The following is a 22,920-nucleotide window of genomic DNA, read 5'->3' as shown; positions in this document are numbered from 1 at the left end:
TGGGATTGGACACCGTCCATAGATTGTCTCTGCCTGGAGAGACACACACCATAGAAAATAAGGGGTTAGTTGATACAGTCCACCACGCACACACCCCACTGAGGTGGGAGGATTGGGGATTGCATTATTGCGTGAGTCTGCATTGGCTCCTGATTCACCAACACCTAGATTTTAAAATTCTCATCTTGTGCAAATCCCGCCTTCGCCTCGCCCCCTCCTTATCTCTGTAACCTCCTCCAGACCTACAACCCTACGTTCCTCTAACTCTGGCCTCTTGTGCACTTCATTGGTCCAGAATTTGGTGGAGCGGGGGAATCTTGCGGTGGGTACTGAGAATCCCCCCCTCCTCCTCATGCTTTGGCTCCAATTAATTTTACACTGCAAATCGCTGGAAGTGCAAGCTGATAACAGCATGGCGAGGTCAACACCTATCTTAGTGAATGACAGAACTAATAGTCTAGCTCCTTAACCAATGAAATTTAAGGATTTGAATGGTTGGCAAAGCTCTGAAGTGGCTGCTTGGATATCTGATTATTTAAATGAAGTTTATTAAATTATCACCAAATTACATGCCTATGACACGACTACGTAAATAAGACAGCTTCCTGATTTTTAATTCAGGAACAAAAGGTAGCTGCTGCCTTCATGCAAAAGCTATATATCAATTCATAACAATTACATATGATCTTCCGCTCTATAGAACCATTTCTTCATTTACCAGCCTATTACTAGCCTGCGTATTCTCACTCAGCGACAGTCATGTCCCGTAAAACAACTTCCAATCTGTGCTCCTTTTATTTCCTTTCAGTTCTATCATTCAGCTGTATTCCCTAATGCATTTATTTTATGTGAAGGGTTTACTTCCTTTTATAATTTTCCCAGTTTAACTTGCATCCTGGTTGTATGCTTTATATGGCAGGTGCAGATCGATTCTCAATTGATAACTATAAGTAGGTGGTCAGTGGAAACATAAATTACCCATTTACAGGGCCCTTACCCAATGAAATAGCAGCCGTAACTTTCTGCAGCAAGTTTAACTTGTTTTTCCAGCGCAAATGCTCGACATTTGGGGGGGGGGGGGCGCAAAGGATAGATTCTAAGGTAATGATTCTAAGGTAGGATGAGAAGCCATTTCTGGGAATGCTCTGCCTATGCTTGCATAGGCAGGAGTGGAACCACGAAACGGCAGTCTGGACAATGGAGGATAGTGTGGTTAATGTCATAGGCTGCAGAGAGGATGAGGAGGGATAGTGCACCACAGTTATAGAGGATGTCAAGGGCAGAAACGATTGGAGAGATTCAAATATAGAGTTGCGGAAGGACGTGCACAGATTTAGGAGGCTTCAACACGTTCAAGGACTTGAGATGGGATGGTTTGCAAGGACGAAAGTCAGATTTTTGAGGGGACAGGGTGATAATTTTGAAAGGGAGGGCAACATTAGTTGAGAAGGAACCACTCATAACAGCAGTATAGGCAGCAGTTTAGTGGGAGTAAGAGGTGGCTCTCATGGATAAGATAAGCTCAAAGATGGTGTAAGGAGCAATCAAATAAACTAGAGAAAGACACTAGTTTGGGGCTAGGGTAAGGAAGAGCTGGGGAGGGGGGTAGAAATAGAGGGAAGCAGCAGTGGCAACTGAACAGAAGGTCTCAATTTTAGTGACAAAAACAAAGTGACAAGTACCCATTGTTCTTCAAAGGACCCATAACTTGATTAAAAAGGCACTATTATAAATGCAGTGTTGTAATGAAAAATTAAACTCCCAAGGCATTTCACAGTGGCATATAGTAAACAATGTTGACTCCGGTTTCCTCCCCCCGAAGAAATAGGTTTTGAGATGGTCCAAGAAGAATTGGGAGGTGTAAAAATGAGGAAATTCCATAGGGTAGAATCCTGGCTGTTGAAGACACTGCCACTAACAATGGGGCAAGAGGCAGCTGGATTCACAAAATGCCAGTCAGAAGAGTGCTGGGGGGGGTTGAATATAGCAAGAGACCATGAAGAGATAAGATGAGGATAGGGAGATAGTACAGCTCAGGGAAGACTGGTCTTATTGACAAGTAGGATTTAAATGTAGGACAGGATATGTGTGGGAGTGTTTTAGACAAGTTATTAAGTTTAGAGAGGGAAGGATAGAAACCAGCAAAGAGCATGTTGGAAGGAAGTCATCTTTGTGATTGAAAGATAAGCATCTGAAGTTCAGTTCAGTCAAATAGGATTTCCCAGTGCTGTAAATGGTCTAGTTTGTCCTTTGATAGTAGCCAGAGAGGGGTTGAAATTATTAAAAAAGGGAGTGTTAATTTCTGGAAGGAAACAATTTAAACTGTTGAATCTCATTCCCACATGTAGTAAATTGCTGAGATTTTTAAAATGTTACGTTTTTTTTCTCCAATCTTTCTTTCCCTCTATTTCTCTGATTTTGACTCCAATACACCTTCATTCTCAATTGTTCCTGTGTCTCTCAATCCTTAAATCTCATTGGTTAAGAAGATAGACTGTTAGTGAACGATGGGACCAAGGTTCCAGATGCCCCGTTACTCTCACCCCACCGTTATCAGCGGTCACTTCCAGGGCAAAAATTGAGTTGAAGGCTGCAGGGAAAATTCTAACAGCATGAGATACCCCACTCCAGCAAAATTTGGGCCATTAGTTCAGACTCATTACTTGTGTTCTTCCCTGCTGGCTCTGTCCTTGCTCAGTCTTCCTGCAGTATATTCCCAGCATTTCTTAGGCACACAGCAGCTGGCTTTACGGAGTCTTCACATTTATGTTGAGGGGAAAGTGTACACTAGCCACTGACCATTAGGAAGCAGAATGGGAGGGGGGACAGAGGTCTGGGAATTGATCACTTTAACTTCTCTCTCCCCTTCCCCCTCCCATCACAACCCGACAATGTGGAAAATTGCCCAGGTATGTCCTGTCCACAAAAAGCACGACAAGTTCAATCCGGCCAATTACCACCCCATCAGTCTACTCTCAATCAGCAGCAAAGTGATGGAAGGTGTCGTCGACAGTGCTATCAAGCAGCACTTACTTACCAATAACCTGCTCGCCGATGCTCAGTTTGGGTTCCGCCAAGACCACTCTGCTCCAGACTTCATTACAGCCTTGGTCCAAACACGGACAAAAAAGAGCTGAATTCCAGAGGCGAGTGTGACGGCCCTTGACATCAAGGCAGCATTTGACAGTGTGGCACCAAGGAGCCCTAGTAAAATTGAAGTCAATAGGAATCAGGGGGAAAAACTCTCCAGTGGCTGGAGTCATACCCAGCACAAAGGAAGATGGTAGTGGTTATTGGAGGCCAATCATCTCAGCCCCAGTACATTGCTGCAGGAGTTCCTCAGGGCAGTGTCCTAGGCCCAACCATCTTCAGCTGCTTCAATGACCTTCCCTCCATCATAAGGTCAGAAATGGGGATGTTCGCTGATGATTGCACTGTGTTCAGTTCCATTCGCAACCCCTCAGATAATGAAGCAGTCTGTGTCCGCGTGCAGCAAGACCTGGACAACATCCAGGCTTGGGCTGATAAGTGGCAAGCCAGACAAGTGTCAGGCAATGACCACCTCCACATGACATTCAACGGCATTACCATCGCCAAATTCCCCACCATCAACATCCTGGGGGTTACCATTGACCAGAAACTTAACTGGACGAGCCATATAAATACTGTGGCTACAAGAGCAGATCAGAGGCTGGGTATTCTACAGCAAGTGACTCACCTCCTGACTCCCCAAAGCCTTTCCACCCTCTAGAAGGCACAAGTCAGGAGTGTGATTGAATACTCTCCACTTGCCTGGACGAGTGCAGTTCCAACACTACAAGAAGCTCGACACCATCCAGGACAAAGCAGCCCGCTTGATTGGCACCCCATCCACCTCCTTAAACATTCACTCCCTTCACCATTGGCACACTGTGGCTGCAGTGTGTTCCATCCACAGGATGCACTGCAGCAACTCGCCAAGGCTTCTTCGACAGCACCTCCCAAACCCATGACCTCTACCACGTAGAAGGACAAGAGCAGCAGCACTTGGGAACACCACCACCTGCACGTTCCCCTCCAAGTCACATACCATCCCAACTTGGAAATATCTCGCCGTTCCTTAGTCGTTGCTGGGTCAAAATCCTGGAACTCCCTTCCTAATAGCACTATGGGAGACCTTCACCACACGGACTGCAGCGTTTCAAGGCGGCGGCTCACCACCACCTTCTCAAGAGCAATTTGGGATGGGCAATAAATGCTGGCCTTGCCAGCGACACCCACTTCCCATGAACGAATAAAAAAAAGGGGTTCACTTTGTGGGTGCAGGGCAACTGGAGGGAAATTTACCAATATTTAGTTTTGACCTGTTTACCATGGTTGAATGGCTCAGGAAATTTCTCACTTCATACACGATTTTTTAATGTATATTTCTTACTATAGGGTCACTTGCAAGTTTACTGGTGTTTAAAATGTGGGATCATTTCTACTTCCCCAATTCCAGTGAAATAGCTTTACTGCCCTTGCATGAAGATCAAAACCCACAGTATGCAACCAGGTGTGCCTAAAGAACAGGATGCCAAAACAGAATACACTTCCAAGAAATAATTACTACACTTTTTGTAGCAGTTTCAGTATGCATATTCTTCATCAGTGAAACTGCATCACACCTCAAGAGCTAGGGTCAGGTAATTGCATCTTAGCTACTTGATGTTGAATCAGTTTTATACAGGGCACCAGCCATGCATCAATCCTCATTTACCATATGCTCTCCTCCTCCCAAGATCAAGTTTTGTATTCTTTCAGGAAGTACAGGACAATTCTTATAACTTGAAATAACTGCAGAAGCTTTAGGAGACACAAGCACAACCTTCAGTGATTCACCATAGGTCTGAATTTGAAGATTTTGAAAAAGCCCATGGAAGTAATAAATCTAAATTGTCCACTAAACCATGACCTGAAACTTCAGGGATGCATCCACGGGGAAATCCAGATCATATATTATTGGGTCACTGAACTGGTCAAAAGATTTGCCGGGGCGGGGATGGTAAATAAATGCCAGAAAGTATATTATTCCAATTTAGAGCCAGAATATCTGAGAATGAAGTAAAATCTATAACAAAAATCAGCTGAAGCAGACATTAGAATAGGCCCTGTGAATGGCACTAATCATCCCAAGATCACACTCCTCAAAGTCTTTCTTCAACCTTTTCCCCAATAGGACCTAGCCACATGGTTCGTATGGTAAGGAACAATGACCTATGGTTTCTCCCCAACCCATCACAGGATCTTATCCATCCACTCAATCAAGCCCTGAAACCTGGGAAGCAAAATACCATTTGGGACTGATTCTGCTTACATGAGATTCTATCAACTCCTCTTACTAGAGTCTCTACAACTAGTGTTGCCTTAATTCATATCTGTTAATTGTTTCACTTGAGCAACCATTTGATGCCCTGTGCCACTGGATCATTGTGGTTACCACCCCTTGCAGTTCCATCATTGTCCATGTCTATTGCTGAAAATCTGAACCATTTTAGTTTCATAAGTTTCTACTTACTCCCCATATGTTACTGTTTGCTGCATTGTTCCTCTCTATCTTGGTCGTGACCTCATGGAAAGTATATCCTAGATAATTTTCCTCTGCATATGTGCAGTGTAGCTGGTTAGTCTGAGCCTGCAGTTAGTTTCTCAATAACTCAATTAGCACTTCATGCAAGTATACACCTTGAATACACTGCACATTCAAGATGGCCCGCATACTGCACACCACACAGTAAGCTTAGCATCAACACCCCATGTCAATTCCAGTGTGTGGTTTAAAATGTTTTGGAATGCACCTTCAGAGACCAACTGCTTCCTCACCCTAATCTGTTTCATTCCCTTAAAGAAAACGGCCTCTTAATGCTGTAAATTTAATAAAAAGTTAATTTATAGTACCGCTAACTTTTTAAACAATGTTGAGGGTCTGTCAAGGGTGAAGCAGAACTCTGCAGGAACCAACAGATAGAATTGTGCTGTCCAATCAACTCAGGTGTTTTGCAAAACCACTGAAAGAAGCCTAGAGAAAATCCTTATAGGTCTATCTTTAACATTTTGTACTGGAGTAGCTTCTCCAGACTTCATCTCCTGACAATAATTACATGAACAGCGGTTTCCTGTTGCTCTTGAAGTCGTCTTCTGATCTTACAAGTAGAGATATATATTCCGATATAAACTATTGTTACTGTTAATAAATTTGCAGCTTTTGAGATGTAAAATTAAAGATGCTAGATTGGATAATGAAATGTTCTCATTTCCATCTGGTCAATTTATAGCCAGATGGATCAATTTCATGGTACAATTGATCATGCAGACCCATTTTAAATTGATGTGTTCCTGGTTTATGAAGTGGGCCAACATTCCCTTCTCCACCAACAAGTTACCTGAATTCATTAATTTGCTGTTTGTGGGATTTTGCTGTATGTAAGTTGGTAACTATTTTTGCCTACATAATGACTTCAAAAATAGTTATAAAGCACTCAAACATCCCAAAGATTGATAACATGCTAAATAAATGCAAGTATATAAAGTAGATAACCAACAGATAATCTGTCAATTAACAGTCTTCAATCCTCACTGATTGTTAAAGACTATCATGCACATTTATCATTTTGCAAAGCAGAGGTCAATGTTACATAAGCTCTCAAGAGGGTGAATTATGCAAGATGTGAAATGAATGGGGATTAAGGAGAGGCATATCAACAGGGGTCAGAAGCTTGGCATCACCTATCATTGGGAATCTTAGCAACAGGTATTGGTGCCAATACAGTTATAATGATGAAACCTGGGAAGGGGAAAAACAAGTTTCTGTGGCAGCAAAATTGTAGAGCACTGGTTTTTGCCCCATTTGAACTTTCAGGATCCAGTGTTGGTCATAAAAATTAGTAATTCAAGCTATAAACTTTGACATGCTATCTGTTTTGATAATAAAAGGTAGATGAAGAACAGGGACAGATAATATATAGTAAATGTCACCTTTAAAACCAGTGTTAAACAGCATGTTATAACAGAAAAGCAAGCACAGTAGATTTACTAAAAAACCAGACACCAACTGCCATACTACCCCATCACTATTCTTAGTTGGGATCCTGAAGAGAAACAGGACTTCAAAAATACTGCAAGAAATATTGAGAAGTGTACTTATTCACACAGGCCGATACTTGCATTCTGTTGCAGTGCTCGTGCATTCGCTTGGTAACCATTCATTTTACAGTTTTTTCAAACTGAGCCTCACATCCAAAAACGCTTTCCTTCAAAAGTAGGAACCATTTATGCATTTGGATTGCATTATTGTTTTTGTATATTATAAATGAGAACAGATTCCCAGTTTCAAAGCAGCTGACAACTTGGTAATAGCTTAAAATCAAACTTTTACCCTGCATAGGCCAACATTACCAGTTAATGATCTCTAATTAGCACATGCAGAGGAATTACCACATACCCAAATAAAATGAGATGCCCAGGAAGGATGAGAAAAAGCCTATTCTGAGTGAGCTCCTGTGTCCATAGTATACAGTAAAATAATTAAATGGAACTTCATTTCCAAAGATGTCCAATTAATCCATGGGAAATCTTAAACCAATTTTAAATTAAGCTTTGTACAGTTTATGTGTCTGCATTGCACATTACCCTTATGTATTAATCCATTACATCTCATTCAAGGATACTAGTTACTGAAAATTTCAAACTAATCTCAAATTCCAGTTTTACTGAGTAAATCGATTACTGAAGTTGGGGTGTGTCTGTGCGGCTTTGAGAGTTAGTGAATAGGAGAGACAGTAGAATAGACAAACATTTTGGTAATGTGACAGATCAAGGAATACAGACTTAAAAATGGTTTTAACGCAAAGAGAAATGTGTTACTAACAGCAAACTGAAGACACCACCTGAGCAACCAAGGTGATAAATAACTTACATTTATATAGCACCTTTAACATAGTAAAAAAAGTCCCAAGGGGCTTCACAGGAGCATTATCAGACAAAATTTGACACCGAGCCACAGACAGATGTTAGTGCAGGTGACCAAAAGCTTGTTAAGAGGTAGGTTTTAAGGAGCAACTTAAATGGAGGAGCAGTAGAGAAATTTAGGGAGGGAACTCCAGAGCTTAGGGCCTAGGCAACTGAAGGCACAGACACCAATGGTGGAGGGATGTGCAAGAGACCAGAATTGGAGGAGTGCAGACATCTGAGGATTGTAGGGCTAGAGGAGGATAGAGATAGGGAGGGGTGAGGCCATGGAGGGATTTAAACACAAGGATGAGAATTTTAAAAAAGTGTAGCCAGACCGGGAGCCAATACAGGTCATTGAGCATGGGTGAATGGGACTTAGTGCAAGTTAGGAGTTAGTCAACTAAGACATTTATTGAACAGTTGCACAATACTCAATACCCAGTATCTCAGCACAAGGCAAGCAACTTAAGATATGACACATACAAATTTTGCAAGAGACTATTTAGTTTTGATTAGTGCTTACCTTGATTGAACTCTTAGATTTGAACATGTAAACCAAAACTATACACCACCACCATATAGGTCAAGAAATGTACCTCTAATACACAAGGATAATAATTTTCAATAAAACTGTCCATGGGCAATATGGGATTTCCATTCCAGAAACTGCTATTTATGAAAGCAAATTATTCCTGTGGTCATTTGCCCAAAGTTTGCCATTACAGTACAAAATACCACACACACTTTTGGTATAGTTAAATTAAAAAACACACCTGACAAGGAAAATTGGACATACATTTCATTACACTTGATCATGTATTTTGTTTTAAACATTTAATAATTTGGTTCCAAAATTGACTCATCTGGCATTAGTATAAAAATGGGACACCAAGCCAAAGTTCACTGGACTTTTTCCTAGATGTTCCATTGTTTTTCAAACTTACAAAAGTATTGGACAGATGGGAAATGTTAAATTTACAATTCAACCCCAGAATATCCAGCTGCGTATTTTGAGATACACAAATTTCACCCCCCCCCCCCCCCCCCACCACCAAATGTTAAGATAAAAATAACCCTTTTCTGTAACAGGGAGAAAGTGTATGACTTGAAAAATTGTACTAAATTTTAGCAGTATGTCTTCTGAAAGCTTAGTATTGAGTGGGTGGGGAGTTCAAAGAAAACAATGCCTCTATTTACTGTAATCTACAGGCAAGTGCAAAATAAATGATTGTACTGCAACAGTTTCCCTGCCTAAGGTATGCTGCAATAAATTACAAATCCTTGCCAATCATCCGACTTCATCCCAAATCATTCCAGAAAATTTGAATTTATCTTAAATGTACCATTGTACCAGAATACCATTGCACTCTAAACAATGATTCAGTAGCATACATCAAACGTGCATGCTACCCTAGCCTTTTCAGTTAAAACCATGATATCCAAAGGGCTGTTTCCACTTTGCAATTAAGTACATTACATGATGCAGTGTGGTGTGTTTTTCCCCAGACTTTTTCTAGTATACCCAAAGGGGAGGGCAGAAAAAAAACAATTGGCTAAATAGGAGATACTTATTTAAGCCATTACATATATAAAAAAAAACTACATACTAATAGATTTTCAAAATTGGTGAAAGAAAATAAATTCCCAAAAATGTTCTCCTAGAAAAACTTCTGGTCAGATGTGAGCAAGTTGATGTCTAACGACAAACAGATAGACTACGGTTATGATGCATTTGATTTAATCCATTTTATGTGAGTTGACAAATATTCTGAAGCATCTCATTATACATGGATGTATTTTTCCACTTACATTTCACCCGTACTTATCTGAGGAAAAAAAATCTTAATGCAGTTCATTTCCCAGAAACTGAGAAACTAGATTCTGAAACAATCATTGAAAAATCCGTGTAAATATTTTGGGGCTTCACTGGGAAAGGGGCCATAACTGTTACAATACCTCAGCGTTGTTTTAGTAGTGTTATCTATTTGGCTACAAGTATTAGCTTTTTATCTACAATATTTAACAAAGTAAATCACAGGCATATTTAGTACAGTTTCAATAGAAACACCCTTTTCCTGAAAATACAGTAGTATTTGAAGGATTAGTTTCTCTGCATCATTTGTCAGGAAGCTTTCTACCTACAAACAGAAAAGTATCTACAAACCTTGTAAACAGAACTGCATCATTTAGAACATAAATAATTCAAAATATTAACAGCCAAATAGCAGAAATTAAAGTATCAATGAGCCAGGGCCAAAAAACACCATCCAGAAATCAAGAAAAACTAAATGTTCAGCTAACACACTGCTCAGGACAATTCTTAAAGTTGATTTTTCATCCTCTGTAACAGAACGAATCCTCAAAGCAAGTCATTTTTACACCAGGTTTGTGCGTCACTTTGAGTTCCAAAAGCACCCGTAGTCTGGCAGAAAGCTTAAATTATCTACATTCTTGGTGTGTCTTCTGCTGAAGTCCAAGACAAGAATATGTCAATCACACAGTGTAAAAGGACCCAATTTTCTTTTCTTCTTATAGCTCACTAGACCTAGTGGGTTAACATTCTGCTTACACTAGAGAGACGTTTCCAGACTATGTAGTGGGCTCCCTGGGGTTGAAGAGGTAGCAGACTTGCTTGTGTCGGTTGCAAGATGGATCCCACTGTCAACAGCATTGTTGTTTTCATTGAGAGATAATCTAGGCGAGGAATCACCTTTTGTTGATGGTTCATCTTCAACATCACTGTCATCAATAAGAGGGATGTGAGTGTCTGAATCTTCGATTGTAAATTCTGGATGGGTCATAAAGTTGTGGATCGAGCTGCGAGATTCTGGTTTCTCTATTCCTTCATACAAGGAACTACGGAATGCATTCACCACTCTGAGCTGTAAGAAAAATATGCAAGGTGTCAGTTGTTCAACAAAGTAACGTGGATGGATCTGATAATGTTACGGTATGATCAAGCTGCATTGTGAGTTGAAATCCACAGTTACATAGCAACACACGTGAAATCTGTATCGTGCAGAATGCAGTGGAAGCTTGAAGAACTGGAAAAAACTTGTAAGACATTTTAGAACAGTAAATAAATCTAGAAACAAAGCATGTCACCTTGGTGTAAGCGTTTAAGCTGATGTACCATAAAATACAAACAAAGCAGCAGTTAATGTGTCAATACTTACCAATTCCAAAAGATTCATGTACCTCACTTTCTTGAAAATCAAAAATATTTTTAAAATGCAAAACAAGAGCTACAAAACAGGATCACCTCATGCGTGGGATTAGGATGCCACTGACTATGGATAAGCCAAGCCTAAGATAAACACAGCATTAAGAAAATGAGACATGCGAAATCCTAAGTAGCAACCTGTGTAAATGTTCAAGTATATGCCCAAAGCTATTGGCACAAATGTAAACCAGTTCAACACTGGTTAATTGTAAGGTGGTGGTTTGGGATTGGGGGGGGGGGGGGCGGTAGGGAAGAAGGAAGAGACCAATAGACACTCAACGACTTTATAGGAGACATTTCATGCACAATGATGCAGTATTCTGATTTTCACACCAGATTTGCTATTTGAATTCTTGATCTTGCACGTACTGCTGACGGAAGCATCAAGACCAGCAATTTGCATTTATATAGTACTTTTAATGTAGAAAAATATCCTAAGGTGTTTATGTTTTCCCAAGAGGGCCAAAAGATGGTCATCCTCTGCTATTCCTGTCCCCATCATAATGGGATGCCCACCTTCTGGGCCAGAAGAATGGAAAAAGTTTTCAAAATGGGGAATGTAGAAGAAATGATTGCATTAACCTGGAATTCAAGTACATTTATACAAGCATAATCAAACATGTGAAAACCCAGGATTATCCCATCAAGTATGGAACTTTAACAAAAAAGGTGAATTTCTGTGATGAGTAAAGGGAAGGATGTTGTCACTGATAAATTAACCACTTTCCCCATTTTGCATACAGAGTATCAGAATCAAATATACCCAGGCCAGGTACAGATAATGTTAACAGAGCAAAGCTCCTTCTATTCTTTGACACTGCATCTTAACCCTATCAAAAAAAGAATCTCCTACTGCACTAATGTGACATTCCTAGTTTACATTGTGGCCCCTCAAATTGCTAATTTACCAAACTAGGGGCAGTTTGCATTGTGCTCAGGTGCACTCAACTAGTTTGAAACTACACAAATTAGTTTCAGAAATCTTGCAGCCAGGGTGGTTTCTGGATTACATTACTGGGACCTGGGTTGGAAAAGAGCAGAACAAGCTACCATGTCAAATTACTATCAAATATTGGCTACATGAACACAAAGGGAATATTCAGTTTATCTTTCATTTTTAGATTAAATTGAAAAAGGAGTTGAATATTTCTGTCCACATGAGTTCTATAGAACGGCCTCAAACATGATCATTGCTTTCTAACATTAAGCACTGAAGAATTTACAAAATACAAGTGAAAGATTCATGACTTCTAGAACGTAGTCACAGTTCTTAAGGGATATACACAGGATGGTTATCAATTACAAAAATCAAGCACAATTCCACGGAACACCAACAGTTTGCGTCTCCCTGGAACACAATACTCAACTACCGATACACAATAATGGAATACTGCAATACAAACAAGCTAGGTAAGAAACAAGCAGCCAGACACTCTAAAGGTCAATGCAATCCAAAAATGTGGTTGATCTGATTTAGCTTTGAAGTTCTGAAGCACTATAGATCCAAAAATGTGTATAATGCATGGTGTGACCTTGTTGCCCCTTTGATCTATGGGTTTTTACTGGTTTGTGCAGTTTTATTCACTATAATGCTCATGTAATTTAATAACTCAGGCACACAAGGTTTAAGGAAAAAAACAGAAGACCCAAGTTTCACAACAGATGACACGTCAAATGCTATAAAAAGATGCTTAGGAAAAAGTTCAGTTTCACAGATAGCCCTCTTGCTGCTGTAACAGAAAAGTGTAGACCTAGAAAGAGAAAGCATGCAACATCCACAGTCCAGCTTTCTGAATCAGATGTTATTTAGCTCAAAAGATGAAAATCCAGAGTTAATGACAATATTATGGATCTGTCAAAAAAATGGTACTTTGTACATTGCAGAGATGGAAGGATCTCTATATGGGCTTATACTCAACATTTACACAGGCTCTTTTGAATCTTATCCTGCACTAAGAAACCTAACTATATAGAAATTTGGCAGGTACAGACTCTCAGCCTTCATGTTTGTTTTGCTGCAACAGTTTCACGAGTTCTCTAGCCCTCAAATTAAAACCTGAAGACTTGGTGACCACGTTTTAAGACAAGGTGCATGAACAGACTGAAACAATGAAGTTTGGAGGGTACTAAGGGAGAAAATGAGAAACGTTAGGCGTGTGGTTCAGGAAATGTTAATTTCATGCACTAAGAAACAAACTCACACCCCACAGTAGTAGAAGTAGTAGTGGCAGCGGTAAACACTACATGTGTAGGGGTAGAAACATTTGTTACATCATGGTGCTGGCTGGCGATGGAAGGTTGCCGCCTTAGAGCTCCCTGAAAGGAAGTTCCAGTCTGGAAAGCATTCACTACATCCATCTGCAAGGAACCAGAGATTGTGACAGCTTGTTCATTGAGAGCGAGAGATAGAGAGAGAAAAGAATGAGAGAAAACCATCCGATCTATAATACACAAGAGCAGAAATTATAAATAAAAGGCAGGAGTTTACAGGATAGCAGTAGAGTTACAGTTATTAAAAAGCAAAGTAGTCTGGGGCAGTCCTAGTACAGGCCTTCATGTTCAATATAAAAAAGGTACTGCATTTATACCTGTGTCTGTATTCTGTTCAGACCTCTGAACCATAAGATCTGACCATGACGCAATTCTCTCTCTGCATGGTCAATTTCTTCAATATCCTCTTCCAACTCTTCCTCTGGAATCTCTTCCTTTTGCGTGCCAAGACCAGCTTCTTTGAGGAACTTTAAGCGGCTTGTCGGAATTGAAGCAATTACCTATAACAGAAGCATTGGTTTCAAGTGGACTACTGAATTTCACCTAAACTTCAATACTTGTGCGTACCGTGTATGACTTCACTCAAACTTTATATGCTAGTGTAGAAATTCAGACAATAGCTTATTTAGAAAATCCCTACAAGTCTTAAAGGTTAATTTATTTCGAATGCAGTGTTGATTTTAATCATTTTAGTGCATCCACCAGCTGCAAATTTGAACATCCCATTCTAAAAATGTTTGAGTTTATCAGACACCTTTATTTTCTTTATTTCCTCCTCTCCCATTATCCTCTTCATTTTTTACTCAGTTTCATTATTCTATTTAGGATTTGGTTACCCAACCTAAGGGTCAGATTTTAAAACCTGGAGATTTGACATGTATTCTATTATAATTCATGCAGTTTTGTTCAACTAAAACTTCATAAAGTACTGAACACACACTAAATGACAATTCATAGAAACCACTTCAGTAAGATTGCATAGTGATTTCCAACTAAACATCTACTACAAACATGGCAAATTTTAATATTTAGCCATGGTCAATATGAAATTTAGCATAACTTACTGTTAGAAAATCCACTCAAGCAAATGGCTGTTAATTTGGTGGGCACAGTCTTTAATGGTTAAACCACCTAACCAATGCTAGTATTAAGTGTTGGATTGGTAACGATAACGTCAGTCTAACATTTGAAAGAATTGGCTAAAGAGCACTGAAGAGCAAGAAAAAATCCATAATGGATGTCCAGGCCTTGCAAAGTGGCCCAAGCTAAGCTTAGTGAAATTAAAAAGACTCAAAGTTCTGACAAAATGCACTAACTGCCCTAGCACAATCTAGCCCAGAGGGTATTCAGTACATATCAGGCCAACTAATGCCTCTTTTACTCCATTTTGCTTTGACAAAAGGCAGGATAAGGATAGGGAATGTTGTATGATGCCATGGTATCACAGATGCTATAAAAGTCATGCTATTTTTCCATTGGTAACTGGCTTATGCTAGTGGTATGTTGAAAACACAGTTTAAATTCTGTCGCAAAAGTACCTGTTCCTATATTAAATGCAATGATGAAATAAATAACGAACTTTTCCAAAACCAAGATGCCTACCTGGCCCCAGAGTAGAGTTCCCATTCCTAGAAAAATGCACCATAACCAATGATCAATTGTTAGCTTAGTACAGCTGAATGGCTTCCCACCAAATTGAATAATAATAATCTGGAAAAATAATGGATTTTAAAATGTAGAGATTGGAGAAAAAACATTTAAAGGCAAATGCTATTTAAAAAGGACTAGCTTGTCAAAACTGATTGCTTACCTGTATCAAAAATGTTCCCAGTACAATGCTACAAAATATTAGATTGTTGAAAATTCCATCAAAAACATTCCTTTCACCATGAATTTTGCGAGCATTCACTTCATTAAACAACTGCATCATGACAAATGTATTAAATACAATTGTGTAGTGTTCTGAAGGAGGGGCATGAAGAGGAGCATCTCGTCCATTATCAATATCAAATATTTTTTCACCTGAAACAATTACAAAATTACATTTGAAATGTTTCTTTCAAGACCAGATTACTCCAGTATGAATATGAAATGGTTAGAAAACGTCTATTTGTAAAACTCGAGTGCACAAATCATTTAGCTTTGAGGAATTTCCCCCTCCCATAACCTAAATCAGCATTAAATCCTAATGAGATGCAGATTGGCCATAATGAGAATGAGGCATGCAGCTTTCCTTTCACTGACCCCACCAGATTATTGGTCACAGTGACTAATTTTACCCTGGATGCACCACTATATTGGGCAGTGAAGCCTGCTTTCAATCAAATGGAATGAAGAGAAAATAAGCAGCATCATTCATTGTAGGTGTGGTGTTTCCTTTTGCAGCCAGCACAAGCCAATTTCTGTTATCTACTTCTCTGCCCACAAACTCAGCAAGTCCAAATCCTCCTGAATTTGTGCACATTGCAAAATAGGAATAGTTATCTGCAAATTTAGACACCTTTCAGCCAATTCCCATTCCACTCACCATTGTTTACTATTCTACATACAGTTTTAAACCAATATTTCTGTTCTATGTTTAATCAAATATTTTGTACATGCACATTTAGGTACTTTCACATTAAGTTTAAAAACTCCCCAAACTAGTGTAAATGGGGTAGTCCCTAAATCTATGGATTAGAGGTGCGCTGAAATTATGGCACTGGATCTCAGCATCAACCAGGCATTCTCTCAGCAGAAGTAATTAAGGTACTGATTTTTAAAATCTTAGATGAACTATAAACTAAGCTTAAATGAAAGCAGATTGTTATTTGCAATCCCAAGTATTTTTCCAACCAAAACCCTGTCAGTCTAATTTAGTGTAAACCTGTTAACATTGGAAATTTAACAGTCTATTAAAAGCCAAGTTAATATGGTTTCAATCACTCTGCTTACCAGCAAACAAGAGGGTAAAAACAACAATAAGTTGGTAGACGGCATGACCCAAGATATTCTTCATCATGGTACGCGAAATGAGCGGTTTATTCCTGCCATAAGGTCTCCGTAGCAGCAGTGCTTCTGTGGGTGGTTCAGTGGCCAAAGCAAGGGATGCAAATGTATCCATGATCAGGTTTACCCAAAGCATCTGCACAGCCTTCAGAGGAGAATCCTAAAAGAACATTTTAAAAACACTTTAACCAGTTTAATTCACACTAACTGACTGAAAACTAGACCACTGACGAGCAATTATTGTTTACATACATCATTTCTCTGAATATTTCACTGTTCTGCATTAGAACGGAGAAAAACAATGAAAAATTTAGCTCCTATAGATACGAATAACCTGTCAGCAAACTCTCAGGACCAGCTGATCTTGTTTTTATTTTTCAAATGGGAAGTACAATATACCACAAGGATATGTTCAGCAACAGGGAAGTGACTTAGGAGTTTCCTTTAAAATGTTAAGTTAAATGTGATGCAAAATGAGATTCCTCACTTGGAATACATTCATTCCCCACCCAGAGATCCATTTGCGCACACACACATACCCCTCATCTTAACGGGGGCCAGAGGGGCAGGTTGGTTGATCAGAAAGTATGTAAATGTAAGGAATCTTACAACACCAGGTTATAGTCCAACAAATTTATTTTAAAATCACAAGCTTTCGGAGATTATCCCCTTCGTCAGGTGAATGAGTGAAAAGGTTCTCAAATCGCATATCTTATACTAGGCTGGGACAGCATCACACCAATCAAAAGGTGTCGTTGTTATTCAAACAGGCCAGTCACGGAGAACAGCACGTCCCAGTACACTGGATATGCATTGTCAGTTACACAGACAGAAAGAAACCCAAATGGCAGAGAGAGAGAGAGAGAGAGAGAGAGAATATTAAAAACATAACTTTTTTTTCCCCCTTTTTGCTGGTGGGGTTACATGTAGCGTGACATGAACCCAAGATCTCGGTTGAGGCCGTCCTCATGGGTGCGGAACTTGGCTATCAACTTCTGCTCGACGATTTTGCGTTGTCGTGTGTCTCGAAGGCCGCCTTGGAGAACGCTTACCCTAAGATCGGTGGCTGAATGTCCTTGACTGCTAAAGTGTTCCCCGACTGGGAGGGAACCCTCCTGTCTGGCGATTGTTGCGCGGTGTCCGTTCATCCGTTGTCGCAGTCTCTGCATGGTCTCGCCAATGTACCATGCTCCGGGGCATCCTTTCCTGCAACGTATGAGGTAGACAACGTTGGCCGAGTCACAGGAGTATGAACCATGTACCTGGTGGGTGGTGTCCTCTCGTGTGATGGTGGTATCCATGTCGATGATCTGGCATGTCTTGCAGAGGTTGCCGTGGCAGGGTTGTGTGGTGTCGTGGACGCTGTTCTCCTGAAAACTGGGTAACTTGCTGCGAACGATGGTCTACACGATAACATCAACAAGTTCCATCCCACCATCAAGCTCACCACGGACTACTCCTCAGAATCTGTTTCTTTCTTGGACACACAAATCTCCATCAAAGACGGGCACCTCAGCACCTCACTCTACCGCAAGCCCACGGACAACCTCACGATGCTCCACTTTTCCAGCTTCCACCCCAACCACGTCAAAGAGGCCATCCCCTATGGACAGGCCCTACGAATACACAGGATCTGCTCAGACGAGGAGGAACGCGATTGACACCTACAGACGCTGAAAGACGCCCTCGTAAGAACGGGGCAGGACGCTCGACTTGTCGATCGACAGTTCCGACGGGCCACAGCGAAGAATCGCATAGACCTCCGAAGACAAACACGGGACGCAACCAGAGTACCCTTCGTCGTCCAGTACTTCCCCGGAGCGGAGAAACTACACCATGTTTTCCGCAGCCTTCAACATGTCATCGATGACGACGAACACCTCGCTAAGGCCATCCCCACGCCTCCACTACTCGCCTTCAAACAGCCACCCAACCTCAAACAGACCATCGTTTGCAGCAAGTTACCCAGATTTCAGGAGAACAGCGTCCACGACACCACACAACCCTGCCACGGCAACCTCTGCAAGACATGCCAGATCATCGACACGGATACCACCATCACACGAGAGGACACCACCCACCAGGTACATGGTTCATACTCCTGTGACTCGGCCAACGTTGTCTACCTCATACGTTGCAGGAAAGGATGCCCCGGAGCATGGTACATTGGCGAGACCATGCAGACACTGCGACAACGGATGAACGGACACCGCGCAACAATCGCCAGACAGGAGGGTTCCCTCCCAGTCGGGGAACACTTCAGCAGTCAAGGACATTCATCCACCGATCTTCGGGTAAGCGTTCTCCAAGGCGGCCTTCGAGACACACGACAACGCAAAATTGTCGAGAAGTTGATAGCCAAGTTCCGCACCCATGAGGACAGCCTCAACCGGGATCTTGGGTTCATGTCACGCTACACGTAACCCCACCAGCAAAAAGGGGGAAAAAAAAGTTATGTTTTTAATATTCTCTCTCTGCCATTTGGGTTTCTTTCTGTCTGTCTGTGTAATTGACACAATGTATATCCAGTGTACTGGGACGTGCTGTTCTCCGTGACTGGCCTGTTTGAACAACGACACCTTTTGATTGGTGTGATGCTGTCCCAGCCTAGTATAAGATATGCGATTTGAGAACCCTTTCACTCATTCACCTGACGAAGGAGATAATCTCCGAAAGCTTGTGATTTTAAAATAAATTTGTTGGACTATAACCTGTTGTTGTAAGATTCCTTACATTTGTCCACCCCAGTCCATCACCGGCATCTCCACAGAAAGTATGTAGCGAGTGCTTCAACTATGTATATCCTTCATGTATCAGGTGGACACTTTTCTAATTGGAAATGGTAAAGGGGACATCTTCACACTGCAAAATGGTGTTTTTGGAAACATTAAGTTTGGTGAAAGACTGTACATTGATTGCTCCATGTGGCATCCTTGTAAATTCTCTCAAAAGCATTATGAAGACTGGCAAAGACGTGACTGTTGAGCAAACTGGATAATTGACCTAATCAGGTCTCTTGCTATATGGTAATGCAAGATACAATTAACCATGCAAAAATGCTTCAGATGGGCTTTTCTAGTGTTGTTGGGCATTGAGTTCCTTCACTCCATTTGCAGATCCCAAGGCAGTGAATGAGTTAGCAGTGCACTAAAGTGATGGGCCAAATAGTGGATGCACTGGCTAAACAAGCAAATCTATGACCCCTCTACATTGACATCATTGTTGAATGGAGGTAGTTGTGGATTTTTTAGTCCAGTGGTATTGAGGTTCCAACATGCCACTGATGGTGCCCAGTTTGGTTTGCTTTGCCATTCCCCAATGAAACAAAAAAGGGGCATAACAAAATCTGCATGAGGGGGATGATGAAAGAATGCTATGCCTACCAAATGGAACTGGATTGAATGTATATCAGTCTTGGAATACATTCTGTAGTCTTAGCATCTTCAAACGTGTTAAGCTTTTCCATCACTTTTCTTACTGTCATAGGTTACTCATTAATGTGGCAGATCCTAACTCAAGGACCTGGATTGTCAGTAGCCAAGTCATCAAGAGGCAGCTTTCTTTCCACAAGGTGCCAGATTTGTCCAGTGGAGACTCAAGAACCAGCTGAGTACACATCAAGGTCAGCTTGACAAGAGAGCATGGTGTCCAAGAAGAAAAACTTCCACAGCCAGTACAAGACTAGAATAGCCATCATGTACAGCTTTCCCTAGGATACCAAGGATGAATGGGAATGGAAGTAAAAGATGTAGAAATTTGTTCCATGAAATGGACATATTCGGGATTATAGTCTTCATGCTCTCGACTTTGAATCAAAACAACTTGTGCCCTATGTGTGTTCTTTGTTGGGGTCCAGAGAATGCTAGTTAATCTATAAATTATATGACATTGTGTGGGGAAAGTCAGAGTTAGCATGTTCAAAAGGATTATGAAATCTGAGGGAAACTACTGCAGTGGTTGGGGCCATCAAGTGCAAATTCAAATTTGTTACCTTATTATTTCTGCTCATGCAACCTGTATACTGGACTTGACATTTTTGTTGATGTTGAGCCTGGGAGATTAACCCCAGTACTAATTTTGAGAACCCCAGATATTAAATTCTGCTGATTCACAAAAAGCTGGATGAGCCCTCCATGTTAACATTACCGTTGGAGGTAATAACAGATTTTTAGCCCTATAACAGTCACTCCCACCTTAGGTGACTTTAGCAAATGCAAAAGGGCCCATTTCCATCATGGGAGCAGGTCTTGTGGTTTTTGAGGGAGACAGGGGAGAGAAAGAAGAGTTGAGTGAGAAGTTAAGTTTTCCTCTGAACAGGTCAGGGTGGCTGATCTACTCCAGTGACAATTTCTGGTTTGCTGGTGCTTTCTATAAAATTTGAGAAGTACTGTGTGGTCACTGACAGACAGGACTGTCAATAGGCAATCTTAATTTTGCCTAATTGTTCGAGGCTAGAAATACATAATCAAGTGTAGAACACCCGCAACTACAGTTCACACTCAAGTCAATGAACAAGTTCAGACAAATGGGCTGAAAAGTCTATGCATTTGCAGGGCACTAAAATGTTTACACGCCAAACATTAAGGATAATTTCCAAAATTAGCACAGTACCAATGGAATTGATATTCCATCAAAAACTTCATGCTTTTCCAAAAGCCATTATAGAATTGGCCATATCCACAAAGCATACAAATAGTCACTAGTACTATATAGTCTGGTACAGTATGATACTAAGTATTAGGGTGTATCCTCAAACTATAGTTTCTAAGACACAAACTATTTCCACTGCAGAGGTTTAAAGAGTTTTAAAACTGATAGGCAGAAGAAAACATTATTTCCTCTAGTTGGGTAGTCAGTGAAAAGGGGACATTAATTCAAAATGGTCAGAGGGGTTACGACATTTTTAATGGAGAATTGTTGGGAGACTTTGCCACAGCGAGTGGTTGAGAGAGACCACTGGGTATTTTAAAAGGTAAGAGTAACTAAACATTTAAATCAGATGATACAGGGCTGGAGAGCAGGCCAGTGGGATGAGTTTTGGATTGCTCCAGCAAAGAACTGGCTCAGACACAATGGGCTGAATAGCCCACTACTGTGCTGTGAATTTGTACGGTTCTGTTTTGTTCAATATAGATCTATAAACTCTTCCAAAAGATATCTGATGTCATCCAAAATGAGAAATATATTTACAAAGGACAATGAAAGGAGACATTAACTTTGAATATGGCTTTGTAGATTAAACTTTAATGTGTCGTTGAGAGTTTACTAGTCTGGGTAGACTACTGCTCTGCAGACAATTAGTACAGTAGTTTGAGCGCGTAACTTCCCAGTTTAAGCTGCTAAAAAGGGAGATCAAACTGGTTACAACATTTGTTTGTGACTTTTAAAGAACTGGCAAATAGAGCAAGCTTTTAGGCACTATAAAGCCCAGGATGATTTAAGTATAATGCTTTAAAGTTAGAAAAAGGGTTTAAAAATAGAAAATGGGTGAGACTGGGGAAAGGACCAAGAGGGCAAGGAGAATTCATGCCAAATTTATTTTGAATTGAAAGTTTCCAGCTATTATGGAAATTAAGTTACCCTGTAATGAGTAGCTTCATTAATCTAACATTGTTTTAGCATCTGACAGAGGGAGGCAAACATTTAACTAGACGTGCTGGTAGTCCAAGGGTTACACATTAAATGTCAAATCTAAAATACATTTACCTCTATATTGCAAATCTGAAATACTGCAAAATGTAATTTTTGAATACAAACTTTTGTTTTCAAAATGGGAGCATTCATATTTATGAAGAGATGAACCTAGAGCTGTGGTTATAATTCCATTTTCAAGTTTCCATTTCAACCAAGTAGCATAGCATTTCCTTGCAGAGAAAAGTTAGCCCAGGCCACTCAAGCACATGTAAGCATCTGGCTCAAGCCATTTAAACATTAGCAGAGACCAAGGAGTAGACTCACTGCCTGTCTGAACAGTATGTGGCACATGATCACTTTGTAATAGCTCCTGTACCCTCTAGTTACTGCTTAGTAGTGGAATTTACTAGTCTACCCAGTACTTAAATGTGCTGCTGTAATTCCTGGATTACTCACTTGTACAGGTTTCAAAATATATAGTTTTACTGTGAACTTATGCCAGAGACCAGTGTAAATTGATATTTAGCAGTAGGCATTTATACCCACTGACTTGAAAAGTGTGCAATATATTTACACCAAAAGCTATGTTCAGCAACAAAATTCCATATACCTGTGTAATACAAGCACCAGTGAATGCCACAATCACTGCCACAATGTTGACTGTAAGCTGGAACTGGAGAAACTTTGAGATACTGTCATACACATTTCTGCCCCACATAACTGCTTTAACAATGCTCGTGAAGTTATCATCAGTTAGGATAATATCGGAGGCTTCTTTGGCCACATCTGTTCCAGCAATACCCTAGGAGGGAAGGCAAAACAAATAAAGTAACTGT

General features: G+C 40.5%; 1 protein-coding gene across 5 annotated transcripts in view; it reads right to left on the bottom strand.

The window, feature by feature from the left end:
- Window positions 1-9,689: 9,689 nt before the first annotated feature.
- The window catches only part of atp2b1a (ATPase plasma membrane Ca2+ transporting 1a), a 99,502-nt gene continuing 86,271 nt past the window's right edge, over window positions 9,690-22,920 (bottom strand). For 3 of the 5 annotated variants that reach the window (XM_067999322.1, XM_067999323.1, XM_067999324.1), the window contains exons 16-21: window positions 22,695-22,886; window positions 16,397-16,610; window positions 15,273-15,484; window positions 15,065-15,172; window positions 13,780-13,962; window positions 9,690-10,850 (exon numbers count right to left, since the gene is read on the bottom strand). In XM_067999322.1, the coding sequence (XP_067855423.1) occupies window positions 10,539-10,850; window positions 13,780-13,962; window positions 15,065-15,172; window positions 15,273-15,484; window positions 16,397-16,610; window positions 22,695-22,886 (1,221 nt within the window). In that variant the 3' untranslated portion in view covers window positions 9,690-10,538. Of the gene's footprint in view, window positions 10,851-13,392; window positions 13,550-13,779; window positions 13,963-15,064; window positions 15,173-15,272; window positions 15,485-16,396; window positions 16,611-22,694; window positions 22,887-22,920 lie in introns of all 5 variants that reach the window. The other 2 variants (XM_067999326.1, XM_067999325.1) reach the window with 2 other exon arrangements.

Source organism: Heptranchias perlo, chromosome 18, assembly GCF_035084215.1.
Source record: "Heptranchias perlo isolate sHepPer1 chromosome 18, sHepPer1.hap1, whole genome shotgun sequence".
NCBI lineage: Eukaryota > Metazoa > Chordata > Chondrichthyes > Hexanchiformes > Hexanchidae > Heptranchias > Heptranchias perlo.
Note: the sequence above shows the minus strand (reverse complement) of the source record. Positions and strands in the feature narration are given on the sequence as shown.